Source organism: Oncorhynchus mykiss, chromosome 22 (genome assembly GCF_057628025.1).
Source record: "Oncorhynchus mykiss isolate SJ-2025 chromosome 22, ASM5762802v1, whole genome shotgun sequence".
NCBI classification, from domain to species: Eukaryota; Metazoa; Chordata; class Actinopteri; order Salmoniformes; family Salmonidae; genus Oncorhynchus; species Oncorhynchus mykiss.
The window spans coordinates 45,336,159-45,357,704 of NC_143043.1; the positions used below are offsets into that span (position 1 = coordinate 45,336,159).

General features: G+C 43.0%; 1 protein-coding gene and 1 long non-coding RNA gene across 3 annotated transcripts in view; one reads left to right on the forward strand and one right to left on the reverse strand.

The window, feature by feature from the left end:
• LOC149972869 (uncharacterized) overlaps positions 1–12,753 on the forward strand; it is a 75,759-nt gene extending 63,006 nt beyond the window's left edge. Inside the window, exon 3 of the long non-coding RNA XR_016490658.1 lies at positions 12,682–12,753. This is a non-coding gene — a long non-coding RNA (uncharacterized LOC149972869). The remainder of the gene's footprint in view (positions 1–12,681) is intronic.
• Positions 12,754–20,200: 7,447 nt separating this feature from the next.
• The window catches only part of LOC110501866 (transmembrane protein 163a), an 86,425-nt gene continuing 85,079 nt past the window's right edge, over positions 20,201–21,546 (reverse strand). The window contains exon 8 of one of the 2 annotated variants that reach the window (XM_036959305.2): positions 20,201–20,571. In XM_036959305.2, coding sequence (XP_036815200.1) covers positions 20,511–20,571 — 61 coding nt within the window. In that variant the 3' untranslated portion in view covers positions 20,201–20,510. The remainder of the gene's footprint in view (positions 20,572–21,546) is intronic. The other variant, XM_036959304.2, reaches the window with a different exon arrangement.

Below are 21,546 nucleotides of genomic sequence, written 5' to 3' on the forward strand. Positions count from 1 at the left end.
CCCCCCACCCCCCTTTCCTGGAAAGGACTGTCACGTTGCTATAAAGTAAGTACTATGACATACCATGCCTGGGATTACGCTGACATACTACAGAAGCAGTTAGGGCCTTGAAAGGATGGAGATGAGAGGGAGTAGGCACAGAAATCACAGGGGAAACAAGATGAGTCGCAGGACATAGCTGTCAAGCAGGGAACATTTTATTTAAGTGCTCTGAATGTGAATCAGGGCTAATTTTTAACGAACAGAGGGGGCGTTCGTGTGGCTTTGTCAAGCATAGGTATGGCGGTAGACAAATGGTTTCTGTAAGAAAATAATTTGCAAACAGTCCAATGTGTTTTAATGACTGTTCTTAGATATAAAACACGTGATCACTTTGATAAAGTCTGTTGAAATAATGAGGGAACATTATTTTCTTTTTCTTCTTTCTCTTTTTTTGGTACGAGTCAGAGATTCAAGGTGTTTTCGTTCATTCATTTAGGAAGGCAAGCAAGCCATAATACACTAAGAGTTAGGAAAAATCTTTGATATGGGTCGTCAAAAGTGACAAGTCATTCTGCATGTTTCTTTGCACTTCATCCAACGTTAAGTATTATTAATAAGCTAAACTCTGAACAAAGTTTTAATGGGTGTTTGTTTTACAGGTTTTTAACCATATGGCAAGAATCATTGGTTTCCATGAGAACGCTGTATCAACAGTGTGTGACGATGTGTTAGTTGAGATGCCGAGTCATCCCATCGTATCTGCGGTTTGGGTTTTAATGTAATGGAGAGCAGCAATTAAGCCAGAGCCCAGCAATGCCACTGTATTGTGTCTTCTTGTGAATAATTGGGTCTGGGGGGGATAGATGGTGTTGCGTGGTTGTTTTGGATTGTAAATTATCCCTCTCTTGTGCCAAAGCAAGTTAAACAACATTCACTTTGACCCTGCAGCTGCACAATTTAGGCCTATGTTAATAAACTGTGCTGAAATATGCAATGTTTTATGTGTACTGTAAGTTACTCTGGATAAGAGCTTCTGGTAAAATGTCAAATGTAAATGTCAAATGGTTCTTAATACAATAAGTTGTGGGTGTTAAAGCTCGGTCTTCTGCAAGTCTGAGCAAGCCTTTTTCTGACACAAGAGAAGAGTCCCTGAAAGCTACTGTCATCAATCATTCAAAGGCATCTGGCGCATGTGTAGGAGCTCTGACAAAGAATGTCACAATGACTGAATGGAAGAAGGGATTTGTTCCAGTTTTACAACAGGATCTTGACTGACATCTTAATAGAAACTGTACAGGTTGCAAAGCACCGTGCCGTTTACATTCAAAAATAAAAATACGTCAGTTAAAACATTTACCACAGTCGTCTGACTTACCTTGGGCATAAATATTTCTGGAAGAAAGTATGTCTTTCCCCACTGAAGTGTCTTCTGGGTAATAATAATGAGCAGATCATTGGTTTGACTTAACTGAACTGAAAGGTCAAGGAGAATGAAGTGGCACAAGATAATCTCCTCAACCCAAATAATTTCACTCAGAATGGCGAGAGAAACTACCTGTAAGGGTTTTCCTGTGGTGAAGGAGAGGCGGACCAAAATGCAGCGTGGTGGTTATTCATGTTTTTAATAAAGACAACTATACATGAACAGACTAAACAAAACAAGAAAAGTGCAAACCTAAACAGTCCTATCTGGTGCAAAACACAGAGACAGGAACAATCACCCACAAAACCCAACACAAAACAGGCTACCTAAATATGGTTCCCAATCAGAGACAATGACTAACACATGCCTCTGATTGAGAACCATATCAGGCCAAACATAGAAATAGACAAACCAGACACACAACATAGAATGCCCACCCAGCTCACGTCCTGACCAACACTAAAACAAGGAAAACACATACGAACGATGGTCAGAACGTGACACTGCCCTAAAAATGTTAGAGGACAAGGTAATTAATAATATGAAGGAGGTAATGACATTTGAACTGGAGTGTGAAGTTGCATTCATCATCCTAGTGACATAAGCAGGCAGAGACTACTGTTTTAGTGAAATTAAAAGTGTTAAGAAGGAACCAAATACAGTAGAAGTCAGAAGTTTACATACACTTAGGTTGGAGTCATTAAAACTCGTTTTTCAACCACTCCACAAATGTTTTTGTTAAAAAACTATAGTTTTGGCAAGTCGGTTAGGACATCTACTTTGTGCAATACACAAGTCATTTTTCTAACAATTGTTTACAGACAGATTATTTCACTTATAATTCACTGTATCACAAGTCTAGTGGGTCAGAAAATTAAATACATTTTAAACAGCTTGGAAAATTCCAGAAAATTATGTCATGGCTTTAGAAGCTTCTGATAGGCTAATTGACATTATTTGAGTCAATTGGAGGTGTACCTGTGGATGTATTTAAAGGCCAACCTTCAAGCTCAGTGCCTCTTTGCTTGACATCATGGGAAAATCAAAAGAAATCAGCCAAGACCTCAGAAAACACATGGTACACCTCCACAAGTCTGGTTCATCCTTGGGAGCAATTTCCAAACGCCTGAAGGTACCACGTTCATCTGTACAAACAATAGTACGCAAGGATAAACACCATGGGACCACGCAGCCGTCATATCGCTCAGGAAGGAGACGTGTTCTGTCTCCTAGAAATGAACGTTCTATGGGGCGAAAAGTGCAAATCAATCCCAGAACAACAGCAAAGGACTTTGTGAAGATGCTGGAGGAAATAGGTACAAAAGTATCTCAGCATGGAAGAAGCCACTGCTGCAAATCCGCCATAAAAAAGCCAGACCACGGTTTGCAACTGCACATGGGGACAAAGATTGTACTTTTTGGAGAAATTTCCTCTGGTCTGATGAAACAAAAATAGAACTGTTTGACCATAATGGCCATCGTTATGTTTGGAGGAAAAGGGGGAGGCTTGCAAAGCTGAAAAACACCATCCCAACCGTGAAGTACGGGGATGGCAGCATCATGTTGTGGGGGTGATTTGCTGCAGGAGGGACTGGTGCACTTCACAAATAGATGGCGTCATGAGGAGGAAAATTATGTGGATATATTGAAGCAACATCTCAAGACATCAGTCAGGAAGTTAAAGCTTGGTCGCAAATGGGTCTTCCAAATGCACAATGAAATGGCTTAAGGACAACATAGTCACGGTATTGGAGTGGCCATCACAAAGCCCTGACCTCAATCCTATAGAAAATGTGTGGGCAGAACTGAAAAAGCATGTGCGAGCAAGGAGGCCAACAAACCTGACTCAGATACACCAGGAAGAATGGGTCAAAATTCACCCAACTTACTGTGGGAAGCTTGTTTAAGGCTACCTGAAACGTTTGACCCAAGTTAAACAATTTAAAGGCAATGCTACCAAATACTAATTGAGTGTATGTAAACTTCTGACCTACCGGGAATGTGATGAAAGAAATAAAAGCTGAAATAAATAATTATCTCTGCTATTATTCTGACATTTCACATTCTTAAAATAAAGTGGTGATCCTAACTGACCTAAGACAGGGAATTTTTACTAGGATTAAATGTCAGGAATTGTGAAAAACTGAGTTTAAATGTAGTTGGCTAAGGTGTATGTAAACTTTTGACTTCAACTGTACATCATAAAGTAATAGGATAGGACAGACTGAACGATTACATTTTCAGACATTTCGGTAATGAACCATCTATCTTTACAATACTAAGTAGGTATACTATACTATACTGTACTGTACTATACTATACTATACTGTACTGTACTATACTATACTATGAATTATCACTGTTGTCACTTTATCACACATCACATCATGTTAATGGTTTTATAATCAGATAAAGAAGATGTTGTGCCTCAATGTGTTCTCATCTGTTCATCCAGTAGTTATACTGTCCTTTCTGACATTTCAAAGAAATTAGATATCAAAGTACCAAGGCATCAATCTTTGACTTCTGACTGTTGTTGTAATAACATATTAAAACATGTAATGACGCATTCACGGACTGTTGTTAAACACACGGATAACCCATGAATATACACTGCTCCAAACCCTTTGGGATGGGCTACAAAGACAAAGAACTCTGTCAAGAACCAATGAGATACAGACAACAGGCTGGAGAGGACTGTCTATCACCTACGAACAACCAACCAGGAGCCAGGACTACTAGAATCTACCTACGTCATTTCAATGTATAAATGTACTGCCCGAATATGTGTTACGCGCTCTTTTTCCGAAAACTCCCTAAGGGTTGGACGATAAGGGCCGTGCTGCACGTTTGCCAGATATCACTATGCTAGATTAAAAGGCCTCAAATATACCGTATCCGCCTTGTCCAGAGTCTCATCTTGGTCTTGTCTCTCCTATAATTAATTCATGAACAAAATGGTAGCTAGAGGATGGTAGAAATCCATGAATTCGGTCCATAGATTTGATGAGAGAAAAGACAAGTTGACGACAGATTCTAGAAGGACGGGCGACCTGTCTACAGGAGCCATCGGGGATTCAACTCGCCTCAGGAAACTGACCAAAGAGCTCGACATTATAAAGGTACGCAGAACCGGTTTAATCGAATTCTGCATATTATAGTATAATCAATATCCAAATTATGGTCAGAAGTACTGAGTGCGTGAGTATGAATTGCCGTTAAATTTATGAAAATTGTTCCGATAACCAAAGGCATTTGCATAATGATATCTGTGTAAATATATTGTTCAAATCTGATTCAAATAGTCCTGCAACAGTAATAAAATTACTGGGTGTCGTGGTGAGGAATTGGAGGACAGAATGTGATATGATGTGATATATTGTTTAAGATTTAATCCAAATAGGCTGGCAGTAGTTGATATGTAAATCGACTAGGTGTTACGGTGAAGGATTTGATAACAGAATTTGATGGAATGTGATGCACTGTTTTAATCGGGTCCAAATAGGCTGGCAATTTTCGATTTGGCAATCGTTTAGGTGTTACGGTGAGGGATTCGATAACTCAGTGAAATGAAATATGAATGAGATGATGAAATGTTTTGTTAATTGATCGAGACGTATATTTAAGACTGTAACTAGTGGAGTAGCATCCCACTAGGAGCAACAGTTAACAAGCTAAATAATTGGACTAGGAGTGAAGGAATTAAACCTGATCTCTCCAGATTGATGTCACTGATTCACCGTTCCATGAGACCGAGGGATACTGACCACCGGCTCTAAATTTGACCGCCGAGTCAAAAGTTTGGGCGGGGCTGTGCGGCCGCCGTGCCGTGTAACGAATTGATTTCTGTTCTCTTTGTGCTGTTGGGGTTGCCTAGAATTAATTTGACAAATATTATAGAAGGCATCTGAATGCATTGACATTGACCCAAAAGTAGGCGTTTGGGACACTAACATTTCGCCAGGCAGTAGAAATGTGTGAACCTGTAAAATTACTCCAGTAAAATACCCTAGACGCATAATTATCTCGCGAATATCCCTTTGCGATATTATAGTACAGCAATTCTACAAAACTCTGTGTGCACGAGGGTGAGACACGAGAGATAAGTCTGTGTGGGCACCAGGGATACATCGCTGGTTTCGACCAAGTGACGGGCTAAGTGCACATAGTTGCGGAGGGCCATAGTGCAATGTGCAACATTTAGTTGTTTTTAATTGTTTTACATAATTTTTTATCGGACCCAGACATAGTGAATCGTCAATATGGCCTCAATTACCGTTCCCAAACTCAAATTCAATGAATATTTAGATCAGAGAATACAGGAAAGGGCAGGAGGAAAACAGGAATATAAAACAATAAAGAAGATATGGGGGGAAATTAGGCTAAGAGAGTGAGGCAGAAAATAATAGCAGCCATTTTTTTATTTTTTTTTCAAGAAGGAAGGAACGAAGGAGAGAGAGAGAGCGGAGGCGGAGCTGAGAATAGGGACATGGGCAATAGAGGAGACAAAAAGGACATGCCCACAAAAGAAACCTGATATGATGGGGGTGCTTGCTGGGGCCTCAGATGACGTCAGAGAAGGCACAAACAACAACCACAACACACCACCACCCACCGTGACCACCCCATCGGCCCCGCTCTCTCCATACCCGCCACTGCCACAGGAAGAGAAGACTGAAGTGCCACCTCCCTATTCACAAAATCCAGCACTACAAGGCCCAGGTGGGTCCCTGCTGAACTACCCACAAGGAAGGGAAGGTGGATCTCAACCGGGCCTCCTAAAGAGAGAAGGCCACGATCTTATTCAGTTCTCCTATACTCCAAACACAGACAATTAGCTGAAATCATAGGCTTGACACAAGCACTGAAAGGAGCAGGAAGGGGCCTACCAACTTCCCCTACGCCCAGCAGTTGATCCATGCTTCGTTGAGTACCAGCCTGGGAAGACCGCCTTGATGGGACAGATGCCCAGCCTACATGGAGGAGCCTCTACATGGATACACTAACTGCAATGAAAATACTACTACCCAAAGCCACGAACACAGGATGAGGAGGAGGAGGAAGAGGACCCCCTCCTCTACAATACAACCACCCAGGGCCCAGCCACATGCAGCAGCAACAGCAAGATTACAACCAACCACAGTTTCAAGGTATGGCAGGGAACACCATGCCCTGGCTATAAAAGATGCCCACACTGTCTGAAACCCCAGAAGTGTACTGGCCAAAATGCCTACCCACAGGGCCTGCCACCCCTCACATCCAGTTTAAGTTCAACCAACTGAAAGCTCAAATCTACACTGCACCCATATAAGACTCCCCAAGCTGAGATCCATTGCACACTCAATGCAACAGAAACCGATGACTGCCTCTACACTGCAGACTGGGACGAAGACAGGATGCACCTGACCCCTCCTACCAGGTGTTGTACCATTGTGTGTGGCCCAGAGGGGGTGGCAGCACCGGTCATCCTACGATCAAGGAACCTCCATGCACCCCTGGCCTGGACGGCTGAAGCATCAACAGCCATAGCACTCCTGAAAACAGATCTATCAGCGGCAGCAGCTCTGACTGCACCTGACTACAAGAACAAGTTCCATTTGGATGTTTCTGAAAGGGAAGGATTCACCTCATCCGTCCTATTCCAGAAACAAGAGGGGGAGAGACGGGTCTTGATGCACTACTCTTCCAAACTTGACCACATTGAGGTAGAACAGACAACATGCTCCAGATACGTTGCTGCAGTAGCAAAAGCTATTGAAAAAACAGCTCACCTCGTGATGTCACCCTTCAATCAGCCATCATCCCTCAACCAGCATCGGCCAAATTAGCTGAAATCATCGGATTGACGCAGGTCCTCATCAGAGGAAAAGGAAAGACTGAATATCTATACAGACTCAGCCCATGCCCATGAAGCAGTCCACACTGATGGACCCAGAACTTTTATGAGAAGCACATGGCCCACACACACACGAAGGCAAACTAAAGACCCTCCAAAAGACCCTCACATAAAAAATATGACTGACTTATTTATTTTATGATTTATTTTGTGACGAATGCAATGTTTGTGACAGACACAACCCAAAGAAACCATATCGAACACCAATGGGCTCATACCCATTACCTAATGCATGATTTCAGGTTATTAGCATAGAATACACAGACATGGGGGCGGATAAGGTGGTTAATGGGAAACAATACCTATTAGTGATGGTGGATAGGTTTTCCAAATGGGTAGAGGCAATTCCAGCGGCGGGGGAGGATGCGAAGTCAGTTATAGGCCACAATCCCAAGATCTCATGGAACGCGCAAGTCAAACGTATGTGCCGGGTCGAAGTTGAAATGGGTCGAAGCCCTGCCCCTGGCGTTGATGGCCATGAGAGCCTCACCAGGATCAGGCACCCATCTCTCTCCTCATGAGATAATGACTGGTAGAGTCATGCCTGGCCCACCAAGGGAGGGAGGTCATATGCCCGCCCTTGATGTGCAATAAATTGTAATGTCTAATTATGTGAAAAAACTGACGGTTCTCTCTGCAGCACTCTCTACCCAGGTTCACAAGGTACCGGAGGGGGAGCTGCCGGGGGACACGCCACCACTGAAGGTAAAACTTGGAGACTGGGTAAGGGGAAAGGTCCACAAGAGAAAGTGGCTGGAACCCAGGTGGACTGGTCTGTACGAAGTGAAGGAGGTTACTTCACACTCAGTCCAGGTCAAAGGTAAATTGGGCGCACCTTGGCACCACCTCACACATTGTACACCAGCTCCAACCCCTTCCCGCACACTGACGGAAGTCAGAACCGACCTAAGTGGTCTACATTCGGCCCCAAATCTTGCACCTCCTTAGTCAGGGAAAATGGGAGGTTCAACCCCATATTCACTGACTAAGTCACACCGTACTCCTTGGGAACGGTTGGGGATCTCCGGACCCCTGTTTGTTATTTTTCTTCTCATGGGAGGAGTCACTGTATGTACACTCACATGGCTTATAAACCAACAGATGCACCCACTACAGATGCACCCACTACAGACTCACACACTGAATTCTACTCTGCCAGGTGAAACTAACTCTCTCTCTTTTCCCTCTTATCTACCACAAGACCATACCGTTTCTAGGCGTGAGGTGGGAGTCACTAAGTGCACCCCCCAGGAGTTGAAGAGCACCACCTTGTGTTTGCCTTTCAATGCCACCACCACCGTTTACCTGCCTTGGGGCCTTTTGGGTCATGCGCAAAATAGTTTGGGGCTACCTGCCTGGACCTATTCCAGTTTTAACTGGTATATAACCAAAGGGGGATATGGTGAGTGGTCTTGGAAAAACTTGGTGGCAGAAACGGGGCATGACTGGTCCAGCTATTCCGAGGGACGGGTTGTTCTTGCCTGGCGCAAACGGCTTACATTTTCACGCACTGGTTTTCAACTAAAGCTGATTGTACGACCTGGGACCACTATGGGGTGTCAGGTTTTTACGTTGGCCCCATATGTAGATACCGACAGGGCTGAAGTCCATTTCACACTATATATCTGTGTTACGCCAGAACCACAGCCTACTTCTGTGACGGTGCGTGACGATATGGCAAAGCCACATACCCTGCCCCAGCACAGGGATGGGTGGGGTTCTGCTGTTTTAGTGGTCACCACCCCTACCCCGGATGAGAACATTCGGGTTGCTACAGGTATCTCAGGTTTGTCTAACAATTGGCTATTATTGACCGAACAAGCAGCCAATACAACCCCCACTAGTTGTGTAGTTTGCATGGGTGCCCGACCATTGCTCCGCATTGTCCCGGCTACTGTCGAGATCGGATGTTTAATGCCCCTTATGGACCAAGACAATCCGACTGGTAATTGTTTCTTGTGGGATGCAGTTTACCCTGTTGTCTCCGCTACGGACAGGGCACCAGTATTTTCCTCTGATGTTGCCAGAGCCGAATTCTCCTGTATTAACATGACAGGGGGTATACTACAGTTAGGTTTGCTCCCTGTTGGTTGGTGTACAAATACTATCGTAGTAGTTGGTGTTTTTAAGCCAGTGATCAGGGCTGACATCTGGTGGTGGTGTGGGGGACCTCGGCTTTTTGACAGACCTCCCAATAAGGCTACGGGTACTTGTGCGCTTGTAACACTTCTACTGCCTATCTCTGTTTACCCTATAGGTGTGGGTGATTTGGTGACCCGGATACAGGCTGTGGACCCACAGTTTCTGCCTACCAGAACCAAGCGGGAAGCAGCCCTGACTGTTGGGGATCCCACATATATTGATGCTATAGGTGTTCCTAGGGGGGTCCCTGATGAGTACAAGCTGGTGGACCAGGTCGCCGCAGGTTTTGAATCATCTCTCTGCTGGTGGTGCACTGTGAATAAAAATGTTGACCGCATTAACTATATACATTTCAATGTCCAAAAATTAGGGAACTGGACTCAACAAGGTTTTGAGGCCGTACATGGTCAACTGGCGGCTACCTCCCTTATGGCTTTTCAAAATCGCATTGCCGTTGACATGTTGCTGGCTGAGAAGGGTGGTATATGTTTTATGTTTGGGGAGCAATGTTGCACATTTATCCCCAATAATACAGCCTCTGATGGCAGTCTCACTGTTGCGTTAGAAGGACTACGTACCCTGAATGGTAAAATGAAATCCCACTCTGGGGTTGATACCAGCACGTGGGACTCCTGGATGGATGCATTTGGTAAATATAAGGTCCTGGTCTCTTCTATTCTGGTCTCTATCTCTGTGTTTGTTGCAATACTAACCCTCTGTGGCTGTTGTTGCATCCCATGTGCCCGCTCCCTGCTTTCTCGAGTCATTACTTCTGCTATTGCACCAAATAATGACCCTGCACTGATGTTCCCCCTCATACAACAGGAGGATCCTCTGGTGGAGTTTGAAACATGCACATATGAGTAATTTTCACGTCTCTTTGGAGGGTTGGACGATAAGGGCCGTGCTGCACGTTTGCCAGATATCACTATGCTAGATTAAAAGGCCTCAAATATACCGTATCCGCCTTGTCCAGAGTCTCATCTTGGTCTTGTCTCTCCTATAATTAATTCATGAACACTGTCCTCTAGTGGAAACTTTAAACAAAGCATAAAAATATATATTTTACGTACAACTGTATTACATGAGTATAATGAGCTGTGTTGCTTATGACGTTACCGTCCTGCTTCGCGCAAACTGTGTGCTGGCCTATGCTGTCACCTAGTGTTTTGAAGTTGGAAACAGCAAACATATTTTTATAACTCTAACGCCGCGAGCACACCGACAGTGAGATGGCTTTCTGGTACATCAGAAGTACATCAATTTCCAATGGAACGCTGCGTTTGCTTTGCAGCATTGCAGTTGCAGAGGCAGTGCGTTCTGTGTGGTACATACGTTGGATCTATCAAACCTAGGCATCAAACTGTATGCCTAGAAGGTTTGACAGAAATGGAAGCAGAAGATGAATGTTGAACTTTTGTTGCATACATATCCAGATGATGCTGCGTACCATTTTGCGCAAAACGCAATGTGTAAACTGGGCGTAAAAATAATGCTGTACGTCCACCAAATGCACTAGAGGTTTGCCTTACGTCGTTTTTTGCAGATGACTAGCTCGCATTTTCCATACCTGATGCACACGTGCTTCACTAGGCTGCAGAAAGGTTTGCAGCATAGAGATGGTTATGTTCGATGTCTCTGGGTCCCATGTGGTATTTGACTAAAGCACCGATTGCTACCAGGACCGCCATGCTAAAAAATGCGGCATAGAAACACACTGCCAATAGGATTGGATTACCTGGTCAGCTGAAAGTGGAAGTTAGGTGCTGGCAGTTTCTTAGTTAATCTATCTAGCAAAGTGTTTAGCTTTGTAGATAGATTGCTAGCTAACTGGCTAGACTGATGAACTTCCGTCTGTACCACCGCAGTAGTTGAACACAGAACGCACCGCAGCCTAGTGTGGCATACCCGACGCAGTGTTGCTAACTTGTCCATTGACAGTGAATGAATTATGTCAGAACGCAAAGAGTTAACTCATCTGGAGGACACGAGGCTTTAACCTCTAACCATAGCTCTATGTCCCCTTCCCGGTTCATAAATGATGAGGCCACTAGTGTCTGTTCCAGGCGCATAGGAGTCAAAATAAGAATACTGGGAGAGATGCAGACCTGGACACTGTCGAAAAATAATCATCATCAAAAACTGAGGCTTGAATGCAAAATGAAGACGTTTATTAAAATATCATGGTGCCCCAAAAAAATCACAGTGCCGAAAGTTAATAAATAAAAAGGTGAAAACAAAACACTAACGGCCTCAGGCCTTCATCAGTGGAAATCGTCCGGGACACTTCTGGCTTCTATTTCAAGGATATGAATCATTACCTAGTACAGTAGAATGATCTAGATTATAATTAATGATTGCCTTTACATACACCATGTGAACATGTCCTTAGACAGAATAAATAACACAGGAGTGTAGGAGTCGGGAGGAAATGACTTAAAGCCTTTACTTGTCATTTCAGATCATAACTATTTTATTAACATTATTATTCTCTTGGCCAAATTTTATATTCACATATGTAAATGGGGTGGAGTAATTCCTTATTTTGTATTGTTTTTTCCTTGAAGTGTTACAATTTCATAAATCCCCTCAAATTTAAGAAACTTTAAAAATGTAGAAGTCATGTCTCTGAATGCCTGTTAATGTCTCATTGCCTTGTCACATATGAATGATTCTATTTTTTTTTTGGGGGGGGGGGGGGGGTTCACCTGCAGTTCTATTATTTTTGGGGTGGAGGGGGGGTTCGCCTGGTGTTCCATTATTTTATTTTTTTTGGGGGGGGGGGGGGGGTTCGCCTGGTGTCCTATTATTTTTTTTGGGGGGGTTCGCCTGGTGTTCTATTATTTGGGAGGGGTCGCCTGGTGTTCTGGTGGGTTGGCGCCCCCCCCCCCCTTGGGTTGTGCCGTGGCGGAGGTCTTTGTGGGCTATACTCAGCCTTGTCTCAGGATGGTAAGTTGGTGGTTGAAGATATCCCTCTAGTGGTGTGGGGCTGTGCTTTGGCAAAGTGGGTGGGGTTATATCCTTCCTGTTTGGCCCTGTCCGGGGGTGTCCTCGGAGTGGGCCACAGTGTCTCCTGAGCCCTCCTCTCTCAGCCTCCAGTATTTATGCTGCAGTAGTTTATGTGTCGGGGGGCTGGGGTCAGTTTGTTATATCTGGAGTACTTCTCCTGTCCTATTTGGTGTCCTGTGTGAATCTAAGTGTGCGTTCTCTAATTCTCCTCTCTTTCTCTCTCTCGGAGGACCTGAGCCCTAGGACCATACCCCAGGACTACCTGACATGATGACTCCTTGCTGTCCCCAGTCCACCTGGCTGTGCTGCTGCTCCAGTTTCAACTGTTCTGCCTTATTATTATTCGACCATGCTGGTCATTTATGAACATTTGAACATCTTGGCCATGTTCTGTTATAATCTCCACCCGGCACAGCCAGAAGAGGACTGGCTATCCCACATATGCTCTCTCTAATTCTCTCTTTCTTTCTCTCTCTCGGAGGACCTGAGCCCTAGGACCATGCCCCAGGAATACCTGACATGATGACTCCTTGCTGTCCCCAGTCCACCTGACTGTGCTGCTGCTCCAGTTTCAACTATTCTGCCTTATTATTATTCGACCATGTTGGTCATTTATGAACATTTGAACATCTTGACCATGTTTTGTTATAATCTCCACCCGGCACAGCCAGAAGAGGACTGGCCACCCCACATAGCCTGGTTCCTCTCTAGGTTTCTTCCTAGGTTTTGGCCTTTCTAGGGAGTTTTTCCTAGCCACCGTGCTTCTACACCTGCATTGCTTGCTGTTTGGGGTTTTAGGCTGGGTTTCTGTACAGCACTTTGAGATATCAGCTGATGTACGAAGGGCTATATAAATAAATTTAATTTGATTTGATTTGATTTGTTCTATTATTTTGGGGGGGGGGGTGGGGGGGCTCGCCTGATGTTCTATTATTTGGGGGGGGGGGGGGTGGTGGGGCTCGCCTGGTGTTCTATTATTTTGGGGGGGTGGGGGGGCTCGCCTGGTGTTCAATTATTTTTTTGGGGGGGTTCGACTGGTGTTCTATTATTTGGGAGGGGTCGCCTGGTGTTCTATTATTTTTTGGGGGGGGGGTGGGGCTCGCCTGGTGTTCTATTATTTGAGGGGGGGGGGTTCGCCTGGTGTTCTATTATTTTTTTTGGGGGGGGGGGTTCACCTGGTGTTCTATTATTGGGCGGGGGGGGGGGGTTCGCCTGGTGTTCTATTATTTTGGGGGGGTGGGTTCGCCTGATGTTATTTTTATCATTGTATTCACAGGAATGTCACTGTATTGATGTGTAATATTGTTATTACTGTTGCAATAAAAATCTTATAAAAAATAGTAGGGAGCTAGAGATACCACTAGATGGGGCTATCGAACACCAATAACAGGCAATATTCTTAATTCATGCCTGATGGGTGGAGAGTTTTTAAAGAGAACATCCACCTGCATTTTGTCTGGAGAAGACTACGTTGAAGATGACCACCCCTACGTGAATGTTTCATCTGCTGTATAGCACAGAAGGACATGAAGGAGACGGGGTGACCGGCCTCTGAGAAATGATAAGCAATATGGGATTATGGGTAATTTCTCTTTTACAACACTCTTGTGTTCTATAATACATGTTATTGCATGGACAAGAGATCAGGTATATGATGCTAGAAGAGCTTCATGTGAGGAACTGTTTCATAGTGTCTTGTTTGCCAGTGGCAGAGCATGCGAAATACGTTCAATTTTTTTTTACAGGAATCCCTACAGCTTTGGCCAGTCACCTCGTTCCAGTCTTCCATCATCTATTTCCATCATCTATTTTTGGGCGGGACATGAGTGTCAGCCCGAACAATGAAGTCCCTGACATTCCTGGCCCTGTGAAAAGAGAGGAGGGTCAAATGAAAATATTTTGGCAAGCAGGATCGGCCATGAGCACATTTCAGTGGTTCATTTAACTTTTATCCCTTCTGGTTGAGGTCTCATCAATGGTAGATCCTCTACTGAGAGAATCCTCAAACAGACTATACATTTCCATAGCCTGTTTTACCAGTACAAATGCTTTTCAGTCTCAGAAATTGTGTGAACGGTGAATCCCTTCTTCACAAATGTGGGATGCGCACTAGAGCATGTAGGATACCGTTATTGTCTGGATGCTTTGTATACAAAGTGGTGGACAAAAGGCCCTGAGTCGAGGTGCACAAGGGTATCGAGGAAGGACATCGCTCTATGACTAATCTCGGCTGTGAACGTGATAGACAATAATATCATTAAGCGAGAAAATCCACCAAACACATTGAGGGACCCTTCCAAACGAGAAACCCATCAGCAGTATATAATTTTCACATAAGTGTATATGTTGGGAGAAAGGGCTATTGAATGATCATGTCTTCCACATAACACACACATGGTCATGCATAGTCAGCAGAGAAAATGGAGCCCAGAGCCGCTCCCTGATTTTGTAAATAGAAACAGTCTAGAAGAAAATAGTTATTGTACTTAAGGAAGGTCGCCAGGTGCAACAAAACAACGTGTAGAGGACTTTGTGCCCCCTCTCTGTTCCAAATATAACTTCAAAGGCTCCTGTCCTTTGTCATGTGGTACATTAGTGCAGTATTTCAAGAAACAACATGTAGGGTGATGAGAGAGATATCCAAATAGTTATCACCAATTTCAAGTTAAGATAGTTGTTTAATGAAATCGCCAGTGTCTGTCAAGTATGAGGGCAATTGCGTCACTATAGGACGCAATTGCCAACACAATGGGGAATAGGTTCGGTTAAACTCCCATCACATGCTACAATAGGTCTCCAAGTGACTTCTCTAGTGATTTGTGAACCTTAGGAAGGCAGAACATAAGAGGGACTGAAGGGAGGTATTTTGTAAGATACTTAAATTCAGATTGGCATGTGTTACTTTGATGGACTTGACTGTTGCCAGGCCAAAATAAAATAAAAAATTAATCTACAAAACCCAGACAAAAAAATCCTCTTGGTAGACTCGAAGAGTGCAAATTTGATCAGCTTGTCTCTGCTGCCCCCTGTGTGGTTGACAATGGAATTACAGACGGCACAGAATCATCTGAAGTGAATCATGAACTCATTAGCTGTCCTACCTCAGACTCTTCACTGGTCCTTGGGGAGATGAATTTGTATATTATTAGACTCCAGGTAATGCTTTAAGCTTCGAACACACCGAGAGTAAATTTCCGCAAAATATTACGCAGCATCATCTGGATGTGTATGCAACAAAAGTTCAACGTTCACCTTCTGCTCCCATTTCTGTCAAGCCGCCCACGCATACAGTTTGACGCATACGTTCGATAAATCCAACATATGAACGCACTGCAACTGCCTCTTAAACGCAATGCTGTAAAACAAACGCCGCGTTTCATTTTCGGTGTCCCAAAATGCAAATAAGCGTTAGCTTTTTATAACACTAGAAACTTTTTCTAACATTTCCATATATTTTTGATATTATTTAATTATTTGCCTAGTTTGTTTGTATCATTTCATATTTATTATTGTATTATTTAATTACAATTATAATTATGCAAAGGTGGGGAAAAAGGAATTACATTTTCAATGAATGAGCAGGATAAAACTTTATTGTCCAATAAAACTTTTCCTCTGTGAGGAAGAGGTACCACATAGTCAGATATGTGTTCTACATAAATATACATACAGTAGTGTTTACATAATCTGTCATACCATTGAAATATTTACAATCAGACACATGATTCTACTCTTAAACTGTTCACAGGTGTAATTTACATGAAGATGATGTGCCTAGACGAGTGTGAATGTGTATGTGTGCGTTTTAGAAAAAGCAAAAAAGTATATACTGTAGAACGCTGGGGTTTGTGTCAGCCTATGCAAAGGTAAACAGTGGAAAGGGCTAGTGTTGCTATAACATAACTTCATCGAATGATCAGTAGAAGACATCGCTATGGTTACACGTTTTGTCTATGAGATTGTGCTTGTGTCTGCTTCCTTACATTACCAGTGTGTTTCCATGTATCCCTGTGTCTGTCTTTGTCTGATTACCAGTGTGTTTCCATGTATCCCTGTGTCTGTCTTTGTCTGATTACCAGTGTGTTTCCATGTATCCCTGTGTCTGTCTTTGTCTGATTGCCAGTGCTTGTGAAGTAAAACGAATGAGCCAATTAATTAATAGCACATTGCCGCCAATTACACCATTAAACACATATCTAGAAATAATTTGACAGCTTTGAATCGGGAATTGAATCGGGAACAGATTCTTAGCACGAATTCAACTTCACGAGACGTCATCTGGCGACATTTGAGAAAACACATCCATACAGTGAAGTAATTACAAAATAGATGTTGCTCCTATTATGTCAGTCAATCTACAGCATCTACAGTATACTCACTTACAATGTACAGTATGCACAACTCAGTTGTATGACACTGGGATTAATACACAGGCATGAGAGCATACATACAAATTCCATGGAAAATTACAATCTTTTTTAACAGCCTCTAAATTCAGCTGATGAGGAAGTTTGTCCGTGTTATTGTGAATGTTACTGTATCCTGGCCTTCTAAGCAGTGAGCACATACATCCTTTAACAATGTAAGACCAGGAATGATACTCTAAGAAGTATAACATTTCTTTAACTTCCTATTTCTGTGCTTCTTTGGATGGAATTTATGATCTAAACTCTGTGCTTTTTATTTTTCGAAGACTTTGTGGGGGTAAAGAAAGCTCTCACTTACACGTTTACAGTGTATCAACTCAAAGCTGAGCTGAACTGGCAGTGTAAAGACTTATACTACGACTTAAATATAACGTGAATAATCTATTGTTTAGAAAATAACATTCATCCGTTTGAGCTATTCCTATTGGCTGGCTACATCTAGAAGCCTCTATCTAAACAGTGTATTAAACACATTTAATGTTTTGTATTTACAGTCATGTGCGTACGGTATACAGGAAACGCATCACTACTATGAGGGGTAAGCGGAGGAAAACAGTAAGAGAAAGAACACTGCTGTTGATGTGATCCAATATGCTGTGAAGCAGATCACTGATGTACATAGTGACCGATGGCAGCACATAATATTGACTCTCCATGTTGGTTACTGTCCATACTGTCAGGACAGGCAGATTAAGTTGGGACATGTACATTTATTTTTTAACATGTAACTCGAATGTATCCTCATATAACTATTGCAATTGTGAAACATGGCACATTATCACATCTATTGGCTACCGCATGTTAAGAATTATAATTTAGTTTAAAAAGTCATGAATACAATTTTGCAATATAGTGCTCTGTACATACATACCTATACTACTTTACCTGAACCAGTTACTTTCTCGTCTCTAACCTTGACGTCAGTCTTTCTCTCACGCTCTACCGACATAGATACAGTATATATCATTGTAAACATAAGTGCCATGTAAACAAGCTGGCTAATAATGTTGTCTTCGTTTAGGAATCTGAGCATGTATGGCACTGAAACATATGACTATCAGTTATATAGACACGGTTATCCCAGACAAGGTTGTGGAGGGATACAGTCATTATTATGACAGGATTTAACACTGTTATCTAGAACAAAACAGTGTGGTACAGCATGCATATCTGGAGGAAGAGGTATTACTGTAGCTACTGTAACTGTCTCTAGTCTGGTTCCCTGTGTGCTCCCATCTGGATAGGCTTCTACTTGTGCTTTGTCAAGTAGAACGGTGTTTCTGTACTTCTAGTGATTGATAGACTTGTGTTCTTTGTTCTCAGCTTTTCAGTGGGACACTGTAATGCCATATTTTCACTTATGCTAACAGTTTGCTTTTCGCACTCAACCCTGAAGTCAATGTTGACTGTGAACTACTCTCTGCCTTGCTTGACGGTCTGGTCTGGTCTAGTCTAGTCTGGTCTGCTCTGGTCTGTTTTGGTCTGGTTTGGTCTAATCTGCTCAGCTCTGCTCTGGTCTGGTTTGGTCTGCTCTGGTCTGTTCTGTGCATGTACAGTACTCTATATCTTACCAATGGGCAGCCACACCCCTCCAGATACTGGCCTGGCCCTGCTGTTTGGGCCTCCCTTTCTCTCTTTTTTTTGTTTCTCTCTGAAGCCAGAGAGTGGAGGACTACCGTGGAGTGACTGGCCATAGTCCTCTACCACCATGCATCACTGTGTCCTCTACTGGCACCTGGGCTGTGTCAGTAGAGAAGCCAGGAGAAGCCAGGAGAAGCACTGCAGAGGGCACATTCATTTACAGTATATGACTCCAGCTGTGTGAGCTGCTCACAGACCTACCTACCGTACACTGTATAGCTCTCTTTATATATACTGAACTAAAATATAAAAGCAACATGTGAAGTGATGGTCCCATGTTTCATGAGCTGAAATAAATGATCCCAGAAATGTTCCATATGCACAAAAAGCTTATTTCTCTCATATTTTGTGCACACATTTGTTTACATCCCTGTTAGTGAGCATTTTTCCTTTGCCAAGATAATCCATCCACCTCACAGGTGTAGCATATCAAGAAGCTGATTAAAGAGCGTGATCATTACACAGGTACACAGGTGCTGGGGACAATAAAAGGCCACTCTAAAATGTGCAGTTTTGTCACACAACACAATGTCACAGATGTCTCATTTTGCGGGAGCGTGTAATTGGCATGCTGACCGCAGGAATGTTTACCAGAGCTGTTTTTGTTTTAGAGAATTTGGCAGTACCTCCAACTGGCCTCACAACAGCAGACCATGTGTATGGCGTTGTGTGGGCGAGCGGTTTGCCGATGTCAACGGTGTGAACAGTTGAGTGCCCCATGGTGGCGGTGGGGTTATGGTATAAGCTACTGACAACTAACACAATTGCATTTTATCGATGGCAATTTGAATGCACAGAGATAAAGTGACGAGATCCTCATTGTTGTTGGGGTATCTGTGACCAACAGATGTATATCTGAATTCCCAGTCATGTAAAATCCATAAATTTGGGTCTAATTCATTAATTTAAATTGACTGATTTTCTTATATGAACTGTAACTCAGTAAAACCTTTGACATTTTGGCATGTTGCGTTTATATTCTTGTTCAGTATACTATAGTTAACAGCTTCTAATCTCAGAGAGCAGAGACAGACAGGGCAGAAAGTAGTGGCAGGATTCCACTCCAAAACGCACTCTGAACCTGCAGTGAGTCAACCAGACCCATTATAAATTCTAACAATACGTAGGGATTTTAAAACATCACAGAAGATGAGATGGATGATCTACAACAGGTATTACTAATCAGTGTTGGCAAGGAAAAGGGAGCATTTGACTAAGGATCCCAGGAGGTTTGGATCAATATGAAAATTATGATCTTGTGCCTTTCAAAATGCCAGGGCTTCCAGGTCGCTTAGCAACAATGGCAAGGGGTTCAAATAGACATGCCAAAGGAAAGCTCCTCTCTCTGGTACCAGCCGTTAATGCCAACCTCTTCCTAGTCATTTTCCCACCCCTTTCATTCCCTCCTTCTTTTCTGGATAATAGTAACGATGGACAGAATGTGTCAGGAGGTAAGGAGAAATGGTTGGAGGGGAGGGGGGCGGGGGTGGCTGGATGGGAAAGCTTGATTGAGGGGTTGGCATTCAGAATGACAACATCTTAATGTCTTTCATTGTTTTTCCCTCCGAGTCTCTCCAGGCTAAGGCCTGTGTGTGTGTGTGTGTGTGTGTGTGTGTGTGTGTGTGTGTGTGTGTGTGTGTGTGTGTGTGTGTGTGTGTGTGTGTGTATATATATATATATGTGTGTGTGTGTGTGTGTGTGTGTGTGTGTGTGTGTGTGTGTGTGTGTGTGTGTGTGTGTGTGTGCGTGCGCGCGCGTGTGCGTGAGAGAGAGAGAGATAGAGAGAGAGATAGAGAGAGAGAGAGGGATAGAGAGAGGGAGAGGGAGAGATAGAGAGAGATATAGAGAGAGGGAGAGATAGAGAGAGGGAGAGAGAGAGAGAGATAGAGAGAGAGAGAGAGAGAGAGAGAGAGAGAGAGATATAGAGAGAGAGGTGCTGTGGCAGGTATAACCCTGGTCCTCGGAGCATCGCACTAATCTGGTGACTGGCTCACTCAAAGCGTTCGTAGTTCCTGGTCTGTCTCACCCTGGGTACCATGTCCAGCAGCAGTCTGGAGGGAGGGGAGAAGAGAGACATGTCATGTGATACAAGAGTATATGAGATGTGTTAAAACACATTAAATGTTTGACTGTGTATAAAACAACTACAATTGTTAAATCGACCATTTTAAAAACAAGCACACATAAAACTTCAAAAAGACACACATTCACATGAGTAGTCATGGAGGTTAACAAACATTATACACTGGGTTGTTCGAGCCCTGAATGCTGATTGGCTGACAGCCGTGATATATCAGACCATGTACCACAGGTATGACAAAACATTTATTTTTACTGCTGTAATTACATTGGTAACCAGTTTATAATAGCAATAAGGCACCTCAGGGGTTTGTGGTATATGGCCAATATACCACGGCTAAGGGCTGTGTCCAGGCACTCCGCGTTGCGTCGTACGTAAAAAACAGTCCTTAGCCGTGGTATATTGGCCATATACTGCTTAAATAAAATCTGAGACTTATTTCCATTGTGGTCCTCTCTAACTGTAAGATAAGATAGTCACTTTATTTTTGCCATGGGGGAATGTGTGTCAGTATACACAATGTGGTCCTATTTATGGCTAATGGGTGTGTAGCATGTGTGTCTGTCAGGGTTGGGCTCAATTCCGAATTGAATTGAGAATCACTCATGAATTCAAATTCAATTCTTGAATTTGAAGCAATAAACAGGATACAGAATTTCAATTCGAATTTGAATGAAAGGAAATTTAATTGAATTCAGTGAAATTCCAATGCTTCTTCCATTCGATATTAGGTATAGTCTGTACAAATATACATCTTGTAAATAAAACATCCAACATGTCGTTATGTACAGCTGAAGTCGGAAGTTTACATACACCTTAACCAAATATATTTAAACTCAGTTGTTCACTATTCCTGACATTTAATCCTAGTAAAAATTCCCTGTCTTGAGGTCATTTAGAATCACCACTTTATTTTAAGAATGTGAAATATCAGAATAATAGTAGA